Source organism: Lepidothrix coronata, unplaced genomic scaffold, assembly GCF_001604755.1.
Source record: "Lepidothrix coronata isolate B3197 unplaced genomic scaffold, Lepidothrix_coronata-1.0 Scaffold6, whole genome shotgun sequence".
Lineage (NCBI taxonomy): Eukaryota > Metazoa > Chordata > Aves > Passeriformes > Pipridae > Lepidothrix > Lepidothrix coronata.
Window position 1 is genome coordinate 8155709 of NW_016690186.1, and position 15204 is coordinate 8170912.

The window sequence follows — 15204 nt, forward strand, 5'->3', positions numbered from 1 at the left end:
TATTCTGACTTATAATCTCTCCTTTGAGTTGAGTTTATTTCCCCTGCTGGTTAGCTCTTAAACCAGCACAACTCCCTTGTACAGTTGTGTATCTCAAAGTTGACGAGTATGCTCTAGTCTGAAGAGGAACAAAATAAAGTGTCAGTGCAATAAGGAGTTGCTGTGTCAGAACTAAAATTGTGAAGTTTCATGCGGGGTAAATACCCAGAAATTCTTATCCCTTTCCAAGTCTGAAATGTTTTCCAAAAGTTTTTCTTTAATTCAGCCCTGGATAAACCATTAGCAACCTAGGTCAACTGTGCAGAGGCAGAAAGGTGGATATAGAAGCACTGCTTGTCTTCTCTCCACTGCAAATGGCATCTTGCAAAATGAGAAATGATTAGCATCTTGGCTTGCATAGTTTCTAGTAATGACATCAGTCACAATAGTGTGGTTACTTTTTTCAATAAAGAGTGGTATTATTTCAAAATTTCCAGCTGAAATACTTCCTAGTCAAAGGGTTTGGTTGCCTGCAGCAATGAATTCAACTAATTGATGAAGCATTCCACCCAGCAAAAGCTCTCTCCCTAAAGAAGTTTCTCTTCAGGAAGCACTATGGCCTTACAGCTTTGACTTCTGTCATCAGGTTGCCCCATCATAGAATTTGAGAGGATGTAAAAACTACTGTGAAAATCACTGACAAAACAGTTCAGTGAGTTCTGTGCAAGGCTGTTTGCCAGCGCATTCAGCCCTAAGATGGGACATGTTTCATGCTTTCTGCAGCGCTAATTTCAGCAAGTTATCTGAAAAATGAAAGACATGAAGAAAACAGAGAAAAGAGATGCTTAAAACAAAAAACTTTGATATCAGCAACACGTTTTTTCTCATTTCCACGCTTCAAAGTCTAAAATGCACTGGATCATTATTACTCTGGGATGTGCAAGGAGGCAAAACACACTATTTGAAGATGATGGAGGCAGAGAAAGTGTAGTGATCCTGACCAGGAGAGAGCCGGACATACAGGAGACAGGGATCCACAGTACAGTTAACTTGAGCAGGCTCAAGTCTGTCCTATGCTGCCTTCAGGCCTGTGTCACAGTGCACAAAACCCTTAGAAGCCAGATAAACTCTGCCAGCTCCTTGACACAGAGGAGCCTGAAGGCAGCTCCTGTGTAGTGCAGGCAGTTACACCATCTGTGTGGCCTTGCCTTTATCTACAAGCATAGCAAGGAGTGAACCTCTCCTGTGAACATCCTTTATGAATAGCTGTTTTCTTGTAAGAAAACTAAAATAGCTTGACCAAAGAAGAACTTCTGTCCACAGATGCAATCTAAGTAGCCTGCCATGGGAGAAGTCCATCCAGGGTCAGTCTAATGCTGCAGGAATGCTGCAGTCTAATGCTGCAGATATCATGGCATCTAAAAGGATGCAAGATTTACCTGCTATCTCTGTTGCTCTTTACTATGTCTTTTTAAAACATTAAATTTATTAAGTGATTTGTTTTCAGGTCTTCCTTACTCAGATTCAGAGAAAAAACCTGCACTGACTGACTGAAGGGTAAAACTCTGAACTATAAATTTTGTGCTGCATCGCAATGGGTTATAGAGTAGGGGGATGACAATACCTCCATTATATTACAAAATTTATAAGAAATATGAGGTAATAATATACATATTTTTATATTGTATTCATGTATGTAAAATATAATACAAAATAGGAAAAGAGAAGGATGCTTGAGTTTATTGTGACATTGCTTAAAGCAGTTATGGCATTGTGAAAGATGGCTCAAAGTCAGAAGCAAGAGGAAGAAATAAAGGAAAAGGTAGTGGGGATGACATAGCTGGTGCTCTGAAAGTAAGGACAGCAACTTGAAGACCTGCTCCTAAGAAAAGAAAGTCAATGTGATCCTTCCCTGAAGCCTCTCATATGTCATATACTTCTTGCTGAAGCATCCCTGGAAGCAAATGTCTTATCTAAGATAAACTAATTTAAAGTAACAAAAAACAGCAGGAGTCCAAACATAGTAAATTTGTGTTATCTCTGCAGATTTGGAACTGTTCCTTTTCTTCTTTTTGGTATGTCATTCTTGAAACACTGAAAATATATATGTAGCTATAGACAATACAGAAAAGTAAAGCTTGCCTCATCACTTGCCTCAAACTCTGAAGAGTTTTGCAAGAATTGCTCAGTTCAAACTTGCCCACTTTTGGAACGGAAGTTTCATCCTAATCTTTTGTCATAGTTTCTCATGGCACCTGTGGCTCGTGTCCTGCCTTTTCAGTGCTCCTTCTGCATATGACACAGACTTGGTCATGCCACAACAGTGCAAAGCTTCCCTGCTCCCTTTATAAATTCCTGCAGGATTTCCAAGGCACTGTGCAAGTTTTCAAAAAGTATGTGCTAAAGGTAGAAAAACAAGGTACCAGCTCTTAGATTCAGATGAAAGGTATAGTGGAGAATAAATACGGGCAGGACAAAACAGAGGAGAGGGAGTAGTGGACCAAAGGGCCTTGAACAAAGGGAACACTTCACTTTTTGTCCCTGGTAGCATCCAATCTCTCACTCTTCTAGGTTCCTTTTGGCTGCACTGTTCTTAGAAGCAGTGCGTATATTCAGTTTCCTTTCACTTGCACCACGGTTGTATAGCAACTGAAACAAGTTCCAAGAAGACCCTTTTTCCCCTCTGGTGATGCACTGTTACTATTCTCGTACTGTTACCGTCCTCTTTTGAGGCCTTTTTTTGCACTCTCCCTATCTCTCTGAACACCTGTCAGTGCCTCTCCCCCCCCACACACACCCTGTTCTGCCCCTGCTGAGGGTGCTGGGGTGCTCCCCGGTCAGAGGGGAGCCAAGGCCACGCACCTGGCAGCTTGGGCCCCAGCGGCGACAGGCAGTCACAGAATCACAGAATTGTTAGGGTTAGAAGGGATCTCTGGAGATCATCCAGTCCAACCCCCCTGCCAAGGCAGGTCACCCAGAGCACGTGACAGAAGACCGTGTCCACGTGGGTTTTGAATGTCTCCAGAGAGGGAGACTCCACGACGTCCCTGGGCAGCCTCTTCTAGTGCTCTGCCACTCACTGTGTAAAGAAGTTCTTCCTCATGTTGAGGTGGAATTTCTTGTGTAGGGCGTTGCTCCTCAGCCTGTCGCTGGGCACCACTGAAAAGAGTCTGAAACCAATCCGCAGCGGGCACAGGACAGTACCTGCGGGGCAGGCCCGGGGTCGCAGGGAGATCACTGTCCCTGCCTGGAAAGAGTGGCCGCCGCGGGCTCGTTTCTCTCACAGGAGGGCGGGCGGGGGCAGCGCCCTCGGCGGGGTCTTGCCTCACCCTGCCCGGCTTTTCGGGAGGGCTGCGGCGACCTCCGAACGTCCGCGACAGCCTCCGTGGGAAGCCCGCCTGTCCGGTGCCGGGGGCGGTGCCGCGGCCAGGAGGGCGGAGCCCTGTCCCGCCCCGCCCCGCCGGGAGCCCGCGCCGCCCGCCCTGCGCGGCGCGGGGGGAGCGGCCCGGCTGCCGAGGCGCTGCTGCCGGTCACATGTAACCGGGCTCGGTGCCCGTAACACAGCGCGGGGCAGCGGCGGCGAGAGCTGCGCGGAGCGGGGCGGCGAGGCCGGCGGTGGGTCAGCCCGCCCGCCCGTCCGCCCGGGGCGGGTTTCCTTCCGCGGCGGGGACGCGGGGCCGGCGGGGGATGCGCCGCCCTCCCGCGGCGGCGTTGGCTTTGTTGCTGCTGTGGCGGCGTCTTTGGCTGTCCCGTGTCGCCGTGGCCGCAGCCGCCGGGAGCGTGTGGTGGGGTGTCGCTGCTTCCCCCGCTCGGGGGTGCGCGGTGCGGGGCGAGGGGGCGGCCCAAGGCAAGGCGCGGCTCGGGGCACGAAGCAGAGGCGGCCTTGGTAGGCAGGGACCGGGGGTGGTCTCTGGCCCTTGGGAAGCGGTGTGCGCACCCCTTCTTGTGCGCGGGTGCCCGTTCCAGCTCCTCCTCCTCGTTCTCCTCCTCCCTGGAACAGCCGTGGCGGTGGCTGGTGCTCCCAGGTCTGAGCGCGCCTTTCCCCATAGGTAAGGAGCGCAGCTGCTGCGACGCGTGAGCCTGTCTCGCCGTAAAAAGTGTTTTAATTACCGCTACCGAAACCAGCTGCACGATTCCAGGTGGACGTAGGGAACTCCGGGCGTTCTGCTGAAGTTCCTGACTGCTTGGGGCTGTTCCTGCCTGCTGATCTGGGTGAGATCACTCACGAGCTGTGGGTAAGCTTATTCGGAGTTCCTGGGCCGAAAGAAAGTCTTCGATGTGACAGATCTAAAATGTATGTAGAAAACAGCCAAGAATGAGGATTAGTTTAAATAGCTGTTGCCTTGGCAGTGGTATTGAATAGATGCTGCGTTAATTGCTATTAAGCAAACAATAGTTGACTTTAGAGAGGTGGTACTTTCATAGGAAGACTGTCATGGAAGCATGTTCAAGTTCTAGAACTCTTTACGTGAAGATTATAACTACTTTTAGATAACATCACGCATGCTTCTAGTACAGCTACTCTTTCTTCTTGGAGCAACTTCTGTCAGTACAGTGTGTTGTGTGGGTTTGTAGACAGGTTCTGTCTGTTTGTGCGGTTTGGTGAATTTTGTCCTCCTCCTTTACAAGCATCACATCATAATTGCTTGCGTGCTGGGACATGTAAGAAATCTTCCTCAGCAAGTATCATCCTTTCCCTACAGGAATCTAATTTTCATTGCTAGAGGGGAATCTCTTGAAATACTAAGTAATGTGCATTTTACCAGCCTCACTGTTTCTGTCACGAGTAGAAAACTTCCTATGCAACCAGTGGCTACTGCCTCAGAGCCTTAATATTAAGTTAGCTGATGCCAGTACTGGTTCTCCTGCTTTTTTTAGCCGTAGGAGAGTGAAACCCACCCATGTTCTGCTTAGTGAGTATTGTTGCTGTTCTGGGCTGTGTACACGGAAATCAAAGTAAAAGAAAGTGGGTCTTACTAATAATGCTGCCCCATGGTGAGGGATGGCACTTTAGATCTTTGTAGACCATTTTGAGAAAAGCACCTTCTTTTGCTTGGACTGTATCCTAGCAGTTGGGTAAAGTTGGTAGTTTGTACGTCGGCAGTTTGGTGGCCTTCTGTGTTGAAGTATTCTGCAAAACTCCCTTAAGCAGGCATGCAGGCAGAACGGTAACCTGGGCACTCTGTGTTGGAAACAACTCCTTTGTGAAGACAGATGCTGAAATAGCGTGAGAAGATCACTCTGGCATAGGTCTCATAGAAGAAGATAAAAGCAGAGCATCTCAATGCTATTTTTTATATCTTCTTAAAGGATAAAGTTCAATTAACAGTCAAGTACTGCTCTGGTGGTCCTAATGAGTTCAGTAGAAGTGCCTTGCAGTCACATCTCAGCTGTAGAGCAGATGCTAAATAATGTTCTATGGTGTTTTGTCATAGTATAGCAGTGACTGTGGAGACTACGATGCAAGCCTTTCAATGGCACAAGGCATGAAGATGAGCTGAGAAATAGGTTAAATTGCCTGTCATCTGATAATTGGAATAAGGTAATATGGCAACATCACTGACTGAAGAAATGTGCGCTCTCATAAGGGGCTAGGAGATTTTATATAGAGGCAGCACAGTTCATATAGATTAACCTGCTAGTAGTATCTTAAGGCTAATAGCTCCAAACTAAACTATTCAGTTTCTCCCTCAGTCCTGATGATCTGGCTCAGTGCCTCAAAACTGGTGGATGGGGATTTTGGAGCTCTGTTGGTGGTGGGTCATGGGACCAAATAAACTCCAGTCTGCAGGGGAATGTAGGTGTACAAAGTACAGTTGTAAGTGCACAGTATTCAAGTGCCTCTGTACTGATTTATTTCCATACTCTAAACTTGTCGCTCAAACTTTTGTTGGTCGTTGCTCATCTCCATTATAGAGGAAATACTGTTGCTTAAAACAGTATTTTCAAGATTATGATAAAGTTCTGTTAAGAGCCTTTTTGCTGCCAGCTTAATTTAAGAACTTCATTTATCTCTTTACCACTTTTCTGATGGGTAACTGCATGCAGATTCACTTTCCAGCCCCAATTGTAGAAACATTTTTCATGTGAGTGATCCTTCTAACTATGACTAATAGCCAGACAGTCATTCTTCTGCATCACTGGATGCTTCAGGCTTACAAAGTGTATTTGAAATTGGAGGCTTGGCCTAAACAGCAAAGTCTTTGGGGAGTAAACCAGTGAAGCAGACAGACCTTTCTTAGCCATGTTACTATGCATGTCACTCTCTTGCTAATGTTTGCTGTGAGAGTACAAATAAATCAGTGATTTTAACCTTGTGACTATCTGGCAGGAGAAGAACTGTGCAAGTAATTTTACATAATGATTCAGCTTTCCATGTATCTTAAACTATTTAAGATTCTGCTCATGTATATAACAGGCCTTGCTGCATACAAGGGTTATGTGTTTGAATCAGTCTTGGTTCCCTTCCCAAGCAGTCTTTTCTTCCATCTCATCAATATCAAATGGAAACAGCAGGTTCTTAATATGTTGAAAGTGCGTTACTGTTTGTACCTGCTGAGTATGTGGGATGTTGACAAATGATACAGGGTAATGATAGGAGTGTGTTTCTCTCATCTGAAAGAAATACTGTGTGGGAGGAGGTGAAAATGAAGGATGAGCTTTTTTTTTTTTCCTCTTCCTTAATGATTGTAGGCCAGCAAGATGAGCTCTATCTTCTTGGCTTTTGTCTGTACAATTCTCAGAGCTGCATTCTGTGTCCCACTGGAACTGTGTCACTCAGCTTCAGAGATAGTATTACAGGCTGATAATACATTAATATATTTGATTTTGATCTTTCTCTAGACACTGTTAGAACTGATTCACTGAAGAAGATTATAGCTGTCCCGGTAACAATAAACTGTGCAGTGTTGCCTTGCATGAGTGGATAGACTCCTGTTTAAAGGAGAAGGTAGCTTCAGGGCTCAAAGGATTACTGGAAGAATTAGTACTGTTTTGTTTTGTTTTCTAGAACTGAAAAGCATGCCCAAACAAGAGCGCTCTCTAACCACTTCTGGAGAAGGCATTTGTATCCTGTGTCTATTGTAAATTGCAGGTGACTGATCCAGTGTGTTCTGAAATATGCTAGAAAGGGCTTGTTTGGTCTCTCTGTCAAATTCTTGGAATATGGATTCTCTCTCTCCCTTTGCTGATTGAGCACAAGATAGGGAAACTTCTCTTTGCTGTATTGTTAGCGCTTTGGCAGTCTGTCCTGTTCTAGGTTTCTGCCTAAGACTTGAGTATTACAGGATCTATCCCTGTTGCAGGCTTTTTGTTGCTTGTCCAGTGTTCTCACTGTGTCTTTTCTTGCTGAGTCGCTTCTTACAGTAGTCAAAGAGCTTCCTGCATCTATTTAAGCTGTGAGTGTGTCTGGTGCAATCAAGCTGTCTGTCTAGTACAGCAGAGTGTGAACAGTTTGTGGGACCAATCAAAACCTCTGCTAGTATAGGAAAGCTAACTATGTGAGGCCGGTAATCATTAACCAACGTCAGAAATCTAGATTCTATAGGACTTGGTAAACCTAGCATGTCAGGTGAACCTGCTAAAATGGAGACACTAAATCTGGACAACAGCCTCTCATTTTTGTATTGTATTTAACAGCAGTAAATTGTGTATAGCAGCACAGTCTTTTGAAGCTGTTTTTGAAATTGTTTTTTGACAACTCTTAAAAGCAGTGCGTTTAAACAGGGCATTGCTGCATCTGGGTCTAGTTGAGTCATAGAATTGTAGAATATACTGAGTTGGAAGGGGGCCCATGAGGATCATCAAGTCTTACTTCTAGCCCTTTGCAGGACACCCCAAGAATCACACCATGTGCCTGAGAGTGTTGTCCAAATGCTTCTTGAACTCAGACAGGCTTGATGCTGTGACTACTTCCCTGAGGAGCCTGTTCCAGTGCCCAGCCACCTTCTGGGTGAAAAACTTTTTCCTGATATCTAACCTAAACCTTCCCTGACTCAACTTCATGCTGTTTCCTTGAGTCCTTCACGAGAGTGAAGAGATCGGTATTTGCTCTTCCGTTTCCTGTCGTAAGGATATGGAGGACCATAAGGAGGTCTCCCCTCAGTCTCCTCTTCTCCAGGCTGAACAAACCAAGTGACCTCCGCAGCTCCTCATAAGGCTCCAGACTGTTCACCATCCTCATGACCCTCCTTTGGACACTCTCTAATAGCTTTGTATGTTTCTTATATTTTGGTGCCCAAAACTGCACACACTACTCAAGGTGAGCCTGCACCAGTGCAGAGTAGAGTGGGACAATCACCTCCCTCAGCCGACTGGCGATGCTGTGCCTGATGCACTCCCAGGACACAATTGGCCCTCCTGGCTGCCAGGGCACTGCTGACTCATGTTCAACTTGCCATCGACCCCCAGGTCCCTTTCCACGGCACTTCTCTTCAGCCTGTCATTCTCCAGTCTATACACACAACCAGAGTTGCCCTGTCCCAAGTGCAGAATCCAACACTTTCCCTTGTTAAACTTCATGCAGTTGGTAGCTGTTGTAATAGAATGGAAAAAAAAAAGGCAAACCAACCTCAGTTTGTGATTTCAGTGTGGGAAAAAGATTGGTTAAGACAGCATGTAATAACTGTATTCTGCATGAGACATGTTAAGTAGCAGTATCACTTGCCCAAAGGTCTAAGGCTCTCTGTCTCGTAGAGAGCTGTAAAATAGTTATGCTAAAAGGTTTTGGTTTCTCCCTTCTTTGAAAGATGTAAATACTTTCTTTTTTTGGAGTTCAAGAGCAATGGTAAGATGAAAATTAGTGATGTTTTACAGTTATGTGTTAACTTCCTTATATTGTACTATTGTGTTTCTTAAAGAAAAGGTCAAATCTGCAAAGTTGTTTGAATACCTGACTCCAAGTCGAGATTGGAGGGGCTCAGGTATCCAAGCTCAAGAGGTGATAGTACCAATCACTGATAGGTATCTGGGACCTCTGTGCAAAGCCAGAATCTGTTCCCCAGGGTTGGCAGCCAAAATAAGTGTCAGTTAATTCTGAAGAAATACTTGGGCTAATAGCTGTGCATAATTATTTTTTTTATTTCCTTGTTGCTTCTGAAAACCGTAAGGAGTAAAGGTGGAAGCCTTATGAGGGAAAAGTAAATGCCTTGTTTGTGGCATGCAGTTCCAACTCCCAAGCCACACTTGGAACCTAGAAAACTGAGAAGCAAGAAAACTTGGGTAATTTGTTATTTAACTGCTTTGTATGAGGAATTTTAATGCTTCTTAGTAGCCTGAGCGCTGGACTGTTGAAAACAGCTTGCGCATTAAATGTGTTCCACAGGGAGAATAATTATCTTTTGCATACCAGAGTTAAATAAGGGGAAAAGTGATGTAATTTACAGCAGCATATAAGAGATTGCAAAATTGGTTCTTTCATATCTTTTATTAGAGATGAGTACTGAAGCAGAACAGCAGCTTCTCCACGATGCTAGAAATGGAAATGCTGAAGAAGTTAAGCAGCTGTTGGATACCATGGACAAAGGAGAAATAAGCTTTGATATCAACTGTAAAGGTTAGTAGCCTTCTTCAAATGTTTGTAATCTCACTGTTGAAGCCACACCTAGTGAAACTGGTAGTGATTAAGTATAATCTTGCTTTCTTTGGAGTGCTTAACAGAGTAATAAAAATCCACTTAAATGGCTGCATTTACCCCATGACTCAAGGCCATACTTGCATAGGGGAGAGATAATAGAAGCAGAGTATGGAGAGTAGTAAGGTACAGAAAACCTCAGAGTAATTCACAGACATTAGAAGTGTCAACAAGATGAAGAGATGGTACCTCTCTTTGCTTGTGTTGGTGCTCATGCCAGCTTTGGAGCTTTGTAATACTAAACAAAACAGACCATGGTGCCAAGGGGTGGTTCAGGGAAGTAAATAGCCTTCATTGGAGCTGCAGAGATTAGGTCAGGTCATTCATTTCTGCTCCGTAGGAGCATTACATTTCTTGCCACTTGCAGGAACGTTTGGGACAAATATATGCTTTTATTAGCATTATACTAGGTTACTTGGGAAAAGAAACTAAAACTGTTCTCCATCTATCTTTGACAAACACTAAAGTTTTGCTCGTGTGTAGCTAACTTAGTTATGGCCAAGCAACTTGCTTGCTGAGCATTAAAACTTCAGACTGGGATGGGATTTGCAAGGTTGCTAGCAGTTTCAGGCTGCTTTATTTCTTTGTTAATTTAGTAGCTTTATATTTTTCTTTATTTACACAAGTGTGTTTCTGGTTGCTTCAAAGAAGTGGATGTATATCCCACTCTTTCTACACAGGCTAGTATTCTTGTTATTCAGCATATAACTGTTAAGCAGCACTAAGAAGACAGTGATACAGAGGGAGAGGGGAGAGAGCAACTATGCTTCGTCTTGGCCATGACAGAGGGAACACCTTGCCCTAAAGAGCAGGGATGCCTGTTATCTGACCAAGCTTAATCATCACTCATCCTTTTGTTTGACTGCTCAGCTGTGTTTGTGTTTTCCCAATGGTTAGTGTACTCACTTCAGAAAAACAAGTTGTAAATCCAAATTCTTGCTACTTCATCTTTGGGTAACTAGTTCATAATTTAAAGGGGAACTAAACAGACCTTGATGAAGGTGAAATCCTCCACCCTCACAAGTATGGCCTTTGCAAATATTCAAGACATTGTGTGTAATGCCTAAACAGTTGGAATAAAAGTTCCATAAAATTCATAAAACATTACCCATAAAAAAGTTCCTGAAGTTTCTTGTGCTTAGAAGAGATTTCAGAGCGTCTGTCATGTGTTCTTAAACATAATCTGAAGCTGAGAAATAATAATTAAATGGCACAGTCTGCAGTCCATATTATGTAAAACAAACAGGACCCTGGTCAGAAAGTCTGCAGGATAGAAGAGACTCAGGTAATGAGGGGAAAGATGGTGCTTAGCTGTCGTTCTTCTAGTTTAGCAATAAATGCCAGCCAGTTAGTCTTTGCTTGCTAATGGGAGCTCTAGGAAGCTAGATGGAATATGCTTGTGATAGTTCAGGTTAAAAAAATTAATTCTGAATATGGAATTGGTCCGCAGTGAAATCTCTAGGTTCTGATTCTTCTAAATGTTGGAGGACATAGAAGTGTAATTGAAGTGTTCTCTGGGGGAGCTGTTCTCTAACTCCAGAGTTAACTCTCTGCTTTTCCACAATCACTTTTCAGAGACTAACTTGTTTCACTCTGCTCCCATAGAGTACTCCTTTGGAAATAGTCGAAGACAAATTCAGACCAAACAGCCTCTGCAGTATAACTGTCCCTGCCATTTTGCCTCTTTGCTAGCATAACCACTATGTCTTGCTACAAGTTCTGATCTGCTGGGTACTACCAGACAGTAATTGCATAACCACTTGATGATTAACTAAAATACATGCTTTAGACTGTAACTGTCTGTTTACAACCCTCAGTCTTCCTTCTCCTCCTGGCAGCCTCTTGTGCCTCTGTCATTACCTTCTTGCATAATCAGATGTCTCTAGAAAGTCAGGGTATGGGGAATGTCTTCAGTGCTGTGGCAGTTCCTTCAGTACTTGAATCTGATGTGGCAGTGACACTTGGCCTGGAATAAAGTGCTTCTGGAGCAGATGGGAGGCTGTACTGGAGGTAGTGTAAACTTCCTCCAGGGTGTGCCTTAGGAGATATAAGTCTGACAAGTCAATGTCCCTGCATGTCAAAGCCTATCTTTGACACCTTGTACTTGTCTTTCCAGGGGGGAGCCTATATCTGAGGCTGTGTGTGCTATAGATTCATAAATGTAAAGTCTGACAACAGTGATCCTAAACACTACGATTTCAGCCAAAGTGAAGGAAGAGAAAGTAAATTCAGGCTTCTTCTACTTGCTCTGTTGTGACTGTATTCTACTCAGTCAGTGCTTGCAGATAATCAGGACTTGCTTGAGGAGAATCCAGCCAAATGATCTGAACTGCTTTTGGTTTTCTCAGTTCACCATTTTGGAAAGAAGGTATCTGCATTAAAACAGTACTAAACCCAGGTTTCACCTAAAATGATCGTGTTTTCTAAGGCCATCTATTGTTAGCTCATTCTCCTTAAATACAAGAAAACAGAATATCTAGGAATTTGCAAAGTAAGAAATCTATAAAGGTCAATTGTCAATAGTGTGTTATGGCAAAATACACATTTGAATGACTGCACAGCGGCCTAGCAGGCCAGAGCTGGGAAGTGACTGTCTTGTTTGTCTCCATTCTCTAAACGAATGGTAACACTTGAGACTTAAAGTTAACTGGCATTAAAGCAAAGAGCTGTGTGGGAGGGGTAGAGAACTTTATATTTTTTTGAGATTATAATATTTCTACTTTCCTATCCTTGCATTCTCCCCTGTGTAATGGTTTTCTAGTTTAAAATAACAAAAAAAAAGGTGCAAACACTTATGGTCACTTGAAGAGAAGTAACAAACACCTTAAGGGCTTGAGAAATAACTGGCCAGCTAACATCAGAAATGCAAACATTCAGAGTGGATGCAGAACAAGGGCCTGTGGCACTTTATCCAGTAAGAACTACAAATCTGGATGGGTTTCTGTTTTGTTTTGTTTTTTTTTTTCATGACCAAATTCCTTGGCAGCAGCACAGTCTTGTCAGTGCTGTAACTAATGACTATCTTGGGCTAATTTTGTGAATACAGTGCAGCTCAGACCTCTTCTGCGTTCTTTGAAAGATCCTTATTCCCTACTAGACTGAGGGATGAATGATGTCTATTTAGTATGTTATCCAGCACAAATAGCCCCAGAGTTAGTGATCCACACCGTGTTTATCTTCTGTGGTACCTTAGCCCATCAGTCACATAGAGTAGGAGCTCTGCTGTAGGCCTGACTGTGATGAGGGAAAGATCTAAATCTGGGGTTGGAAACAAGAGTTGAGAAGAAAGAAAATCAAATAATGAAAGAAATTACCAATACAGGGTGGAAATGTTAGCTGGAAACAGTTCTAAGAAATGGGAAGGTATTTCAGCTGTGAACCACATTCTAATGTTAATTTTTATTATGAAAGCATAATAAAGAACGATGAACTTTCAAGACCAAGAGTTTGTTTTTCCTCATGCTAGTGGCTTGTTTCCTTAGGGCAAACTTATGCTGTGCATGTTTCATGCCTCACTACTTGAGGTTACATGACAGGGGAAAATTTAATGGTAGCAGTAATTTCAAAACAATTTCTGATGCCTCATTTTCATTTTGCTTCCAAATACAAAATGATTGCTTTTAGGTGACACTCAGAATGCTCTGGGTCTGTTGCTTAGTAAAAAGCACAAATCAGCTTTGTTTAATGCAGTTGAGTGTTGCTGCTGGAAAGTGATGTGGATTGTTAACTTTAGTAATCTCTAATGCTTTAATATCTTGCTTTTAAAGAAGTGATTGTAGAACAGTTATTGAATTTTATTCTTACAGACAGTCCTCCAGGGCATGTTTTAAATGCTCTTTAAAGCATAAATCGTATTTTCCTTTGCATGGTCACTTATGTACCTGCTTCCTGTCTGTGCTTTGTCATTCTGCAGTTTAGAGCTGTAGGTGATAATGAGTTCTACTGTGCACAAAGATTTCAACTCATGTTACTTAGTAAGGCTGTCTTTATTAAAATTGAATGCAAGCACAAGACAACAAAGAACCCCAACATTAGATCATTCCACCTGTTTTGTTTTTAATCCTTTGTTTAAAAAATGAGTTGTCCTACCTCTCCTTTGAGTAAAGGAAATAAAATTGGGTAAACCAAAGAGTTTTTTGATAAACAGGAGAAATATGTACCTGCATGTGCCGTTTTCATAGTGAATGAAGGTTACTGAAGCTTCTTGCTAGTGTTAAAGGATGAGGCATTACATGCAAACGAAAGTTTTATTCTCAGTCAGGCTACATGACTTTTTCCTCTCAGAAAGATTTTATAGATTTGACTCTAGCATTTTCAAACTGCATCCTGATTTTTCAAATAACATGAGTGCTATTGGTGCTTCCAGCCTTCTTGCTCCTCTGTTACTGTGAAGAATGGTCACCCATGCCAGCCTTGAATTGTATTGTGAGAGCAAAACTTAATTTACCTGTTTTGTCTTTTAGGCAGAAGTAAATCTAATATGGGTTGGACACCTCTTCACCTTGCTTGCTACTTTGGACATGCTGTTGTGGTAGAGGATTTGCTGAAGGTATGTTTCTACTTTCCTCTGCATCTAAGGCAGAAAATTCTCTGTTATTCTAGAAGGAGTTAGTGTTTATTCAGGTTTTTGTGATTGAAGAATGGAGGCTTTGGAGGGAGGCAGAACCACTCGTACAGTTTATCTACATGTAACATTGAGGTAACTGGTCATTAAAACTAAGGAGTGAGATAGTTGTGGTAGGTAGAGGATGGCACAGTTTACAGGGATCCAAAATAGTGACACTGGAAATCTTCTCAGTAGCACAGATTGGTTACTCTGAACAGTGTTTACAATTATCAATGCTTAGCTAGCTTTCTCTTGGAGTGTGTGTGTAACTGTCTACATATAGAAATTGAAGACAAGTAGTGTATATAGGTATGCACTCATGAAAGCTCAGCTTTTTTCAAGCTTAGTGGATATCTGTATATAGGAAGCCAGCATGTGATACTAGTAATGCAGTTACTTTAAGGGTTTGATCTAGGCTAGTGCAGTACATAAAGTACATAAATTTAGGCAATTTCATTTTCTGAGTTGTAGGAAAAGCTACAGTGTCTCAAATGCAAAAATCTGTGTTATCTAATTCTATGTTGTGCATAAAAGTATGGCCAGAATTCTGCACAAAGTGTTTCTTTCAGGAACAGGCTAATATAGTTTGACTCATTATTGCTTTCTAACATCTTTGAAATAATGTACTGTGTGACAAACTTTGAAACAACAAACCTCTGCCATCAAAGCTGACCTGTTTATATGTGCATAACAGCTGCAAATGCAGTGAATATGTGGCTTATGACTTACTTTTTTTTTTTTTTTGCTCTTGGTAGCTTTGACCAACCCTAATTGTATTAGACCCTATTCATATTGGACAGATTTTTCTGTAGATGGCAGGAGTGTGATAAACAGCCTTGAGTACAAAGGTAGCTAATCTAAACTTGAATTTCATTCAGAATAAGGGCTGCTGGCCATAATCCAGATGCTAAAGGAAGAAACAAATTTGAGATTTCTTTAAGAAATTCTTCTCTAGCCTCCATACTTCCTCAGTAAATAATGCTGTTTT

General features: G+C 42.8%; 1 protein-coding gene across 2 annotated transcripts in view; it reads left to right on the forward strand.

The window, feature by feature from the left end:
• The first annotated feature begins 4050 nt into the window (after positions 1-4050).
• Positions 4051-15204, forward strand: part of OSBPL1A (oxysterol binding protein like 1A) — a 76381-nt gene continuing 65227 nt past the window's right edge. The window contains exons 1-3 of one of the 2 annotated variants that reach the window (XM_017831567.1): positions 4051-4214; positions 9410-9532; positions 14074-14159. In XM_017831567.1, the coding sequence (XP_017687056.1) occupies positions 9412-9532; positions 14074-14159 (207 nt within the window). In that variant the 5' untranslated portion in view covers positions 4051-4214; positions 9410-9411. Of the gene's footprint in view, positions 4215-5414; positions 5522-9409; positions 9533-14073; positions 14160-15204 lie in introns of those variants that run through there. The other variant, XM_017831573.1, reaches the window with a different exon arrangement.